The 11,484-nt window shown below is 46.0% G+C and overlaps 1 protein-coding gene across 2 annotated transcripts; it reads left to right on the top strand.

The window, feature by feature from the left end:
* The first annotated feature begins 3,158 nt into the window (after positions 1–3,158).
* LOC108236081 (carbohydrate sulfotransferase 12) lies at positions 3,159–11,308 on the top strand. 2 transcript variants are annotated; one of them, XM_025006047.2, is made up of 5 exons: positions 3,159–3,219; positions 6,493–7,164; positions 7,371–7,523; positions 7,630–7,809; positions 8,223–11,308. In XM_025006047.2, the coding sequence occupies exons 2-5, from the start codon at positions 6,802–6,804 to the stop codon at positions 8,769–8,771; spliced, it is 1,245 nt and encodes a 414-aa protein (XP_024861815.1). In that variant the 5' UTR covers positions 3,159–3,219; positions 6,493–6,801; the 3' UTR covers positions 8,772–11,308. The 2 variants fall into 2 exon arrangements, with proteins under 2 accessions (XP_024861815.1, XP_037834801.1); XM_037978873.1 differs by having other exon boundaries at positions 6,493–7,173.
* The last annotated feature ends 176 nt before the right edge of the window (positions 11,309–11,484 follow it).

Here is an 11,484-nt window from a genome sequence, read left to right as displayed (position 1 = left end):
CAGGTTCTGACCCACACAGCATCACAGACTTCAGACCCCAACTGTCTCTGGTTGAACTGTACAAACACCGATAAGGAGCCCAAAAATACAAAGATTTAACAACAGCCCAAACAACAATTAAAGTATTTTTATTTGTTTATGACTGCTAGAAATAATGTGCTTCAACTAAAATAGAAACAGAAATGCCTCCTCGACACATTTTGGTGCAGAGTTTTCATGTTTTTTTGGCTTTTAAGTTAACAGATTTCAACATATTACTTTTATTTGAACTTTAGCACAGACAAAAAAATAAATCAATGACTTCTCTTACAGTCAGATGTTTTTTTTCTTTTCTTATTTCTCTGAATAAACTCATGACAATTTGCATGTGGGCATATAAGAAAGACCCACTCTCTTTAATAATTGAGAAAAAGTGTGTAAAGTTTGTTTGGTTTCCTTTTCAGTTTAACAGGTGGTGTTCAGAGAGAACGTGCCTCTGTCTCGCCTCACACCTGTCCTCTGTCCCCGCCGCTCCTCGCAGCTTCATTGCTCCGCCTCCCTCCCTCTCATCCACCCAGGCGGATTCTGCTTCGCTTCCACCGACTTTCATTCCTCTTGTCTCCGGAGCATACCTCCCTCCACCTCTCCGGGCTCTCTTCCACCTGCTCCTTGCTCTCCCGCTCACCATCTGCCAGCACTGCAAACAAGAAGTGGGGCTTCAGAGCGGATCCCTGATGTACTCCCACCCCTGCCTGCCTTTCCTGTCACACACTGTCTCACTGTCCGTGTCCCTCACGTGTCCCTCCGGCCGCAACCCGACTTCCTCTCTTGGCACCCTTTCAGCAGATCTACAATGACACAATGCGGCTCCTTTCCTCTAAACTTCTCCATCAACATGCTCAAGGCAAACCGCCCTCGTGCTCCTCATGGAGCCGTTCTGCTGCTCGCTGGTCAGCTGACAAATTTAGCTTCAATCTGGCAGAATAACTGGAAGGGCAGAAGGGATTTAAGAGCAACCCAATTCAGGAAGATGCAGGATAATCTTCTAATCTGCATTAAAAAAAAAAAAACTGCACACACCAATATGCAAATATCCCCAGCAAGGCTCATATAAAGCATCAACACTAAATATGTTGTATAACCGCCTCCAGATTGGTTTAAATGTGTAACATAAAACTGACTGGTGTGTTTGTGTGTGTGTGGTGTGTGTGAGAGAGAGAGAGAGAAAGAGAGCGAGAGAGCTGAACTGCTGCCAGGGAACAAAGTTATAATAACCAAATTCTCGAGAACTCAGTACTGATAATAAAACCACGGTGGAGGGGTAAACGTGATGCTTACTGAAAACAGACGATATGTGTGTCTGTGTGTGTGTGTGTGTGTGTGTGTGTCAGTACTTGGGGTGGTGAGGACTGGGGGTGGTGGGGGTTTACACCGTGAATCAGCCGCTCTGTAGGGGGTGCTCGCTGTGTTTGATGTCAAAGGATCAAGAGAGAATATTAACAAGGTTCCTAACCACATCTGCCTCAGGCAACAGAGGAGATCACAGCCACCTTCAGCCCCAGCTCTGCTGTGATCATCCCTTTGGTCTCAGTTTTGAGAAACAGTGACATTTTGGTTTTTGCAGGTAGGCAAAATAGAAAGGTTATTTTCAGCTTGCTGTTTCTGTGGGAGGGAGGTGAAGGGACCGTCTCTATAAATCATCTCCGAGAAGAGGCACGTTCTGTTGGAGATGACCCAGAAAAGTGAATTTATTTCCCCTTCATGAGCTGCCTACTCAGAAGCCCCAGCTCTGTATGGCAGAGCGTTGCAGCATATAATCAAACCACACATGCACTCACGAATCGAGCGTCCGACTGGGACGAGGTGACAAACTGTAAATGGCATTCGCAAGGGAGTCAACCAAAACGTCTGGAAACATTTCTCAGTGAGTCACGTGTCGCGGGAATCTTGACATCGGTCACAAAACTCATAACAGCCACAGAGTTGTTGCTGGCGTCTCAAACCTGTCTCAATTTAGTTTCTGTGCATCAAGAAGTGCGGGAAATGGGTTGGAAACCTACTAAACCAAACTGTGACTGACCGAAGGCAACAACGAAGTTCTCAAAAGCAAGACATAATTTGTGACAAAAACTTTGCGTATCTTTTTGCAGAAATGTTGCAAATTATTCGCAGTTTACAGAAGTCCACAAACGCATCGTAAGGGAAGCATGTCACTGGGAGGAAACCTACTGGAGACAAAGGTGAGCGGACTTTCCAAGGGAGTCTCCAAGATGTCCCAAATCTTTGCAGGAGTTCTCAGTTGTCTTGCGGTCTTGTCTCTAGATCCATCAGCACACCCAACTTAAGCTGTGCTCCAGATTCACTTTGGAAAACTAGCAGGTTTAGCTGTTGTTGTTGCTTAGTAACCAGTAACAAACTATTAGGAGCAATTTCAGCTTATGTCCTGTATTCAAACAGTGCACCAACATATTCCCTAATACAGAAATCAGGAAATAACATGTGTACTTAATAGTTTAAGTTCTCCATAAATCTCATAAAGTTCAAGGTGGCTATTTTAACACTGAATAAATTGTTTTGTAAATATCCATAAATCATCTATTTTTTGTCAAAGTGACTATTTCAGAGATCCAGATGTCTTCCTGTTATTATTTTAGATATCCTGAACTTGTTTCCTCTTAGAACAAATGTCATAATTTGTCTCATTCCTGTTTTTCAGCTCCAGATGTTCACACGTTCCTCTCTAGACTGAACAATGTGAAAATCTGAAATAAAATATATAATACTGTATATTTCATATATCTACAATGTGCTTGCAACAAGATGTTAGGTTCTAAAAAAATAGTCAAACTATATTTTTGCAAGTTGTAATTTGAATGTTTAGAATTGCTTTTCAGCTCGTTATGTAATGAATTATGGAGCATCGTATTAAAGTTACCTGGAATAAATTCTCATTCTGGATATTCCAAACAAAATGAGATGTTTGCTGTCCTGACGGTGGACGGGCATTCAAGACAGCTGAAACGTTCATTTCACCAAGAAAGAACTGACAGAAGAACGTCTGCTTCGAACAGCCCGTCTGGCATTTATATGACACAACGGCTTTCCATACAGGAACGAACTCTCGCGGTATTTCGCGAGATCTCGCTCCATCCCGCTAGAAGGAAAAAAAAAACGGCTCGCATCACTGGAAGCAGACTCAGATGACGCGGCGCTGCGAGCTGGAAGGGGAGGAAAGAGAAGGTAAGAATGTGTTTATTTCTTTGTTTTTGGACATATAAATGACATTTTTGAGAAGTTATAGGACGTTTAATTATTTAGGAGCAAACCTGTCGGGCGTACATCCTCGCTCCACAGCGGAGGGCTTGCTCTTTTCTGCCCTGACAGCGGGATGACTGAAAGGGGACTGTGTTTCTCTTTCGCCATTCATTAGTCCGTCCGCAGAAATGTGCCGAACCGGTACCGCGCTGCTCTTCCCGTCAAAGACCACATTGTCCGGTCTGGCTCGGCTCGGTTCGGCTCGGCGAGCTGCTCTTTGGACCTTTTATCTGTCATTTAAAAGATAGGGGAGTGAGGGGGGGGGAAGCTTCGCACGCGCCGCCAGGCTGAAGATAAACAGTCTGCGAAAAGTGTGAAAAAGTGTTTATTTCTCGTGTTTTCCCGTCATGTCTGAAAACTCTCAGAAAGTTGGATTATCTGCTGATGTCACGGATGGACAAACTTGTAGCATAAAACCTGTTTACTGCCTATTTATCCTCTTATTTATGGCTGCATTTTACCTACAGCCTGCAGGACCCAGAACTAGTCTTTAAAGTTAAAGGCCTGGCGCTCCCTGGAGGAATGCATATCGCCCGCCGCCCTTAAGAGGAGAGATGGAGTTGTAGCAGTCTCGCGAGATCCATTAGCACTTGGAGCATGTCTTGAGGATGACTCTCAGCTACTACCACGCAGGATGTTAGCTCATTGTTTCTCTTTTCGTCGTTCGTCCAGGTACTACTCTCTGACGAAAGTTTCACCAAAATCTGTTCAGTGGGGCGATCAGATATTTTGCTAACAGGCGCAGCTGGCTCCGGCAGTTTGATCGTTTTAGCTCTCAGAGTGTACATGGAGGAGGACGCTCAGCTACCAGGGTTTCGGCTTGGTGTCTGTGAAACAAACACCTGACTCTCTCGTTGCATTTAATAAACAAACACACTAACGAAACATGTAACCATAAAATCAACTGTATTATACTTTAAATTTATTTTGAAATATCAGTAAAACATCACAGACCAATGAAACAACAGCTGAATCAAAATAAAATTATAGTTAACACTTTTATACCACGTACAATAACATAAATGCAGGTGTATGGATGTGTTTAGTCTGTTGTGAGCCATTTAAAGAAAGTGTTTCTATTTAATTAAACATTGAACAATACTTTACATTTTCTAAGTTCATCATTCACTCAAAAAACCAACTTGTTGAGCCAACTTAAAATAATCCTTACCATTTTAAGGCTTTCTTCTAAGGTGAAGCAAATGTGTTGTAGTTTAATGTAGTTGGACACGGACAACAAGTTGGTTCAGGACCAAATCTTTCGTTTTTATTTGGCCAGTTAAACTAATTCAACCTCGGTGAGCGATTTGTTTATTTTCAATTTAAAAAGAAAAGTCAAGTTTGTTTGAATTGAGTTTGCGAAAAGTACCTGTTTCAGCGGGGAAAGAAGAAGTTAGCCGTATAAATCAGAACAAGACTGGTGTGATGAGTGCTGAAACATACTGTGTGTGTGTGTGTTTAGGTAGTCTGAAGGCTCTTTGATTCGCAGCAGAGGACGTACCTGTGTGTGTGTGTGTGTGGCAGGACAACATTTTACCCGGTGGTGTGAGAGGGAGACGAGTGGCAGTCAGGCGAGGCTGCAGGGCTGAGCAGGAAGGAGAAGAAATGAACCCGAACACACAAGATCTGCACTCTGATCTCAGTGGGTGGTTCGTGCCTCGCGTGAACTCTGTGAGCCCTCACCGCGGTCAGGGTGCGAAAAGTATAAATCCCCCCCTTCAAGGTGTTTCGTACCGGCTCTGTTATTATCTCTCACGGAGCTGGACCATAATTCCCAGTAAATGCCGGTGTGCTTACGACAGAATGACTTTTTCGTATGCAGAGGGCCCGCCAGACGCGGAGGTATTTCACAGCCGCTCGTGAGTTTTCCTGCCGAGCGTGGGAGTGGAGTCGGAAACTGCAGACTCCAACATCCAACGCGCTCCAGCTTACTTTAGTTTCCAGCTTCTTTTTTTTATCTGAAAGAGGCCAAGAGTGCATTGGATTGTGCTGCACTCTGAGCTTCAGCCTGAAAAAAGGCTAAAAGTAATCTTATTAATAATAAAAGTAGAGCTGCAGCAATCTCAGTTTTCAGAGTTTTGATTTTGGCCACTTCCGGTTTGTCTTTATAAACTGTAATTAACATAATAATATAGCAAAATATATATATTTTCCCATTATTAGTTGAACTGAAACATCCGACTGCGTGTTCATATTAAAAACTTTAATTTTTTCCACAAAAAGCCCCACTTGTCACTAGAGATCTACACCTAATATCATCCAGGATGCTGGCTGATCTGTACAAGTAGTAAAGCTCCTTACTGTTATATCTTTTATCTTCTTCTGTTTAGTGAAAAGGCCTCCTGTTAAAAATAACCCGCAGCAACAAGCTTTTTGGGGGCAAAAACGAAACAAAAAGCTCAGATTTACTGTCAGACATGTTGGTTTTATTGTACCTAACACAGATGGCAAATCGCAGCTCGTTAATCGCAGCAATTAAAACGTTTAAACGTTTATTTTTCCCTGATTGGAAATTACAGTCGCACAGAAAGACTGAGGTGAATATTCCACCTGTTTGGGTTGCAGCTGCCACTTTAATGGAAAACCTTCCCCTCGTGTTTCTGAGCAGTCAAACAAACAGCGGGAAGGTTTCTGTGGAAAAGGAGTTTTTGTTTTTTTGTAGCTTTGTGCACCTCCTGCGCTTCCTCCCGACTTTATTCGTAAGCCTCTCGCAGAAATGACGAACGCCGAACTCTTCGTCGCTCCTTCACGAACCGGGACAGATGCTGGACTTTTAAACGCCATTTAGCTTTGATGTGTTTGTGAAGGTGTCGTAGGGAGGGGAGTTTAAAAATGTCTGTCAGATATTTATAATCAGATAACGGGCAATCTGTCATCACATCAGACCGTACATCTTGTTGTTTTCAAGGTCTGCTCTGTTGTTTCTCCACATGAAGTGATCTTGGTTTAAAGGCGGCGGGTGATATGCATTCCTTCAAGGAGCGTCTTTAATAAATTAATTAGTCGACAAACTACCGTGTCGGGTGGTCGTGTTGTTTAAAAAATGGAAGTAATTTGGTGTTTTGAGTAGAATATGACATGTATTTTATGTTTTTATTCAGGGGCAAGCAGCGAGGCAGGAACAGGATCGGATTTATCTGGAAACCATAAATGTGTTTTCTCTCTCTCTCCCTCTGTGTGTGTGTGTGTTCTCTGCAGGTTCGGAGGTGAGCCCGTAATGGCTCGGGTCCACTCCCGCACTGCAGCATCACGATGAGCCTGATCCTTCCACGGAGTCCGCTGAAGCCGCCGTGTGCTTACCGCCTCGCCGAGCTGGAGCTGCTGGACTCTGTTACCACGGCAACCCTGTAGCACAGGACCCCGCGCGAGCCCGGTTCGTCGCCCCGGCGGTCACGTTCCGAAATCAAACGGCCCCGCTTTAATTTGCTGCCATGGCAATGCTGCGGAGACGCCCTGCGAACTCGTAAGCCTGTTGCCATGGTGACTCTGTAGCAAGCAGCCGTCGCTATGGGAACGACCAGGATGTTCCGCGTTTTTGTACTCCTGGGCTCGGCCTTCATGATCCTCCTGATCATCATCTACTGGGACGACGTGGGCGCCTCCCACTTCTACCTGCACACCCCGGTATCGCCGGGGCCCCGCGCCCCGCGCCCGCCACCCCAGCCCAAGCCCCAGCCCTCCCGGGCGCCATCCTTCCTGAACGACATCGACGCCTTCGTGAACCAGTTCCTCGAGCCGGGCACGGGGGAACCCACGGACATCGTCCCCGCTGACACCAGCAACCAGTCGGAGAAAGAGGAGCGGTACGTCCCGCGGAGGGAGTGGAAGGTCCACCTGAGCCCGATCGCAGCAGAACTCCGGGACAGACAGGTTAATCCGGTTGGTTTATTGTTAGCTCCAGCTGTGATGAAAGGGTCAGATTGAGAACTTTAAGTCAGCTCTGTGTGCATCAAGAAGATCTTTAAGGAAGGAAGGACAGGAAATTTGAAAATACCTCGTTGAATGTCAGCAGATACTTGTCTTTTGATACGTATTTCCTGTTTCCTGTTCTTAATCTTCTAAAACGGAACAACTAGGAGCGGAGGCGGCGGTTACTTCAGGAGATCTGCGCCAACGACACGGTGGTGTTTCCCGGCAAACAACGCTCATTCGACGACATTCCCAACAAGGAGCTGGATCATCTCATCGTGGACGACAGGCACGGTGTGATCTACTGCTACGTCCCCAAGGTACGCAGTGGGTTCAAGCCACGCGGCATTTCTTTTATTTTTTTGTTGTTGTTATTTTTCGCAGCCCTGTTCCGACATGAATCCGCTCTGTCCTCCCAACCCCCAGGTGGCGTGCAGCAACTGGAAGCGCATCATGATCGTCCTCAGCGAGAGCCTGCAGCAGGACGGCGTCCCTCAGAGGGACCCCCTGGCCATCCCCAGGGACCTGGTCCACAACAGCAGCATGCACTTTACCTTCAACAAGTTCTGGAAACGTTACGGCAAGTTCGCCAGGCACCTCATGAAGGTCTGTTTGGGGACATTTTGGCTTCGTTTTCAATGGGAGCAGAGAATGGGGGAGATTAAACTGTCTGCACATAAAAAAATAATTATTAGCAACTTCATGGACATATTTAAAGTTGATAACAGGAGCTAAATGTGATCTGAAACGATCACAATCATATGATGCTTTTAAGCCTTGTTTAGGTTCGACGCCGCCATTCACAGTGTTTTACTAAAAGGCATTAAAAAAAAGAAGCATAATTATTTTGACTTTAGCCAAGTTAAAAATGTTCTTCCCCTTGTGCCTTTTAACCAAGAACTCTTTTCAACTTTGTCAGTATTTATTTGATTTTTGTCGCCGATGTTTGTCCAGATGTGAGCTTGATTGTAGCCGATGTCCCACCCGCCCCGTGTTTTGACCACATTCTGTGTTTCCAGGTGAAGCTGAAGAAGTACACAAAGTTCCTTTTCGTCCGGGACCCGTTCGTGCGTCTCATCTCCGCCTTCAGGAACAAGTTCGAAATGCGCAACGAGGACTTTTACCGGCGCTTCGCGCAGGTCATGCTGCGCCGCTACGCCAACCAGACGACGCCGCCCACCTCCGTGGACGAGGCCTTCACGTCGGGCGTCCGCCCCACCTTCTCCCACTTCGCCCGGTACCTGCTGGACCCGCGGACGGAGAAGGACTTGCCCTTCAACGAGCACTGGCGCCAGGTGTACCGGCTGTGCCACCCGTGCCAAATCCAGTATGACTTCGTGGGCCACTTGGAGACGGCAGAGGAGGACGCCGAGCACCTCCTGCGCCTGCTGCGGGTGGACAACGTGGTGGAGTTCCCCGCTTCGCACAGGAACCTCACGGCCAGCAGCTGGGAGGTCGACTGGTTCAGCACCGTGCCTGTCGAGGCACGCAGGGAGCTGTACAAACTCTACGAGCCCGACTTCAGGCTTTTTGGCTACAGCAGGCCAGACTGGATCCTCAACGAGTGATTCTCACAGAGCCAACAATAAGAAACGTCACACAGTCATGACACACCTTTGTTCTGCACATCATCCCCCCCACACCTTCGTTATGGCTTTGTTTAAACTGAAAGCGCACAAGATGAAGGCTTTCAATCGGTAATGGAAGCACACTGACGTGAAGCTGTTTTCTTTGTTAACTTAAGGATGCAAAAAAAAGAAACCTTGGTGTCAGCCTGCGCACGCAGGTGTACACATTCAGTGTGTTTGGCCCCACTCCTCTTGACTCCCCGCTTTTATCTCGTGCCCACAGTTGTGTTGCGGCCGACCTGGATCACCACGAAGGTCAGAGCCGCACCCACTGCGAGAGGTAGACCGATCGGGGTCGCTCGAAGGCCGGCCCAGAGTTTTAATGATCAGGTCAGCTGAAGGTCAGGTTATGAAGCCAATTGAAACGCACATCACAGGCACCCTTGCACTTCAAACTTTAAACAAAGCGCTTCTGCCATCTGTTTCCGCTGAAAGTACGACTCTCAGCTACTACCACGCCTAATCTTAGCTCAGTACTTGCAGAAATGACAGAGTTGTAGCCAGTTTTCGTCTTTGCTAAGGTCGATTCGGCTGAGGTGGCCACATTTTAAATTTGATTTGAGTGTTTCGTTCAAATCTGCCCTGTGGTTCATGAGATATTTTGCTAACAGACAAATGAACACAGTTACACGACTGCTTTCATGGCAGGGGCGAAAAAAAAGTATGTTTTGTTATATCTCTGCTCAGGTCCGTGTAGTCAAACTGCTCCGGGTTTGTCTGCGTTTGAGCAGACACGAGCACGAACAGCCACGCTTACAGGCTCAGTGAAGATTAATAGCAAATAGTACAAAAAAAAATTGCATAAATTTCAGGTCCGACCTTTCTATTTTGTCGAGGGAAAAAAAGGCCTCCTCATCGGGTGGACCTCCCTAACCCGAGTCAGGTGGAACAGCGTTGCTGCCAACAGATGTGCCTGTCTTTTATTTGGCTTAACATGACCTGATTGATGCTGATGTTGATGTTTAAAAAAAAACGAAGCAAAAACTGGCCTAGTTGCTCCATCGGCCTACCTCCTAACAGTCTGTAAGTGTCCTGTAGTCCTGTAGCTCTGGAGATTTGGACAATTTGAGAAAACAAGGTGTTTAAATGGAGTTTTATTTCCTCATTTTATTGGGGAAGGTTTGAGCTCCGTAGCAGAAACTCTCTTTTTGTACCTCAGAACCCGACGTGAAGATCTTCACGTTGGATAAAAAAAATAAAACCCTCACCGGTGAGTCGGGCTTGCTCGTCTCAGACCTTCTGCGCTCAACTCGGCTCGGCTCGGCTCGGCCTGCGTCTGGTTTGATCTTGGGACAGCATTCTCAGCTGCTGGCTGGATTTGGCAGCAGTCTGACTCAACAACCGGATGGACTGGTCCCAGCTTGCATTTTGAGACAGGAAACTGACAGTTCAGCCTTCTTACGGTTGCTAACTCCACAGGCACGGACGTGCCTCTGTGTTAGTTTTTGTTTAACTAGGCAGTTTTTCCAAAGGAACAGCCTCTGTTGTTGCCATCAGTGTTTGAACACGTGAACCGCAGCGTCGTTTCTCCCCCACCACCCTCCTAAAATACGACAAGCACCAAATTGTTTTCTTATAGCATTGTTCTCTTCAAGCCAGCAAAGAGCGCTCTGAAGACGCAGCCAAGCTGGCTCCACTTTAGGAAAAAAAACAACCTCTCAACCTGGTGCAAACTGAGGCGATCGGGCCGTGAGCTGACTCGTAGGAGGAAAACGGGAAGAGAAGATAGTGCCTTTGGTTGCAAAAGTTTACACTGCAAAGAAAAAGAAAAAAAAAAGTATTTTTCTAAGGACTTCGTTTTTAATCAAACAAACACAAAACAGTGTGAGCTGTACGGATCACAGCTGGGGTATATTTGATATTGCGGGACGTGTTTGTGTCTCGTCGACGCTCACTGGGACCAAAAAGCAAGCTGAAGGTTTTTAGCAGAGCTGTTATTGTTCGGTACAAACCCGACGGTTTGATTTCTTCGTGCTTTGTGTTCGGTGGTCAGAAAGCGTGTCATCCACCTCGCATTTCCCCGCGGTCCTCCCAGATGTCGTTTCTCTTATGGGAGTTCGCTTTTCGGATCATTGTGGAGGACAAATTAAAGAAAAAATAAAAAGATGGAGAACAATCTGTCCTTAAATGTTATCGTAGGGTTGTGTACTGTTAGGTGTTCTCCGTCGGCGCCTCACCCGTGGTTTTGTAGCATGAGCCCGCTCGTGTTTTCACTTTTTCTTCTTTTTTTGACTTTTTGTTGGGTTTTTTTTCTGTCCCGATCCACCGTCAGAAAATGTTTTTGTTTTATTGTTTTTTTTCCCTTGGCTTATGTTGTCAAAGTGTACAACAAATAGAAACACAAGATAGAACGGCTTGTTAAAAAAAAAAAAAAAAAGAGGAACTGTTTATTTATTGGTGTAAGAAAATATTGCTTTTTACAAACCGGAGCTCTGCCTCCGGGGGCCGCTCGGCCTTAAATAAAGCTGCTGAGTTCATTTTTTAGTCCGTTTTTTAATTTCTCTGAAAAGTTTCACGTGTTTGACCTCACCAGAACTGACACAACAAGTACTTTTTTAAGAAATGTAGACCTCACGTTCTTGCTTTGTTTAAGCCTCAGGGAGACGATCTGCAGTGAGAGTAGGGAGCGGGTGGAGGATGGTTAGACGTGCGG

This window comes from Kryptolebias marmoratus, linkage group LG12 (assembly GCF_001649575.2).
Source record: "Kryptolebias marmoratus isolate JLee-2015 linkage group LG12, ASM164957v2, whole genome shotgun sequence".
NCBI classification, from domain to species: Eukaryota; Metazoa; Chordata; class Actinopteri; order Cyprinodontiformes; family Rivulidae; genus Kryptolebias; species Kryptolebias marmoratus.
Note: the sequence above shows the minus strand (reverse complement) of the source record. Positions and strands in the feature narration are given on the sequence as shown.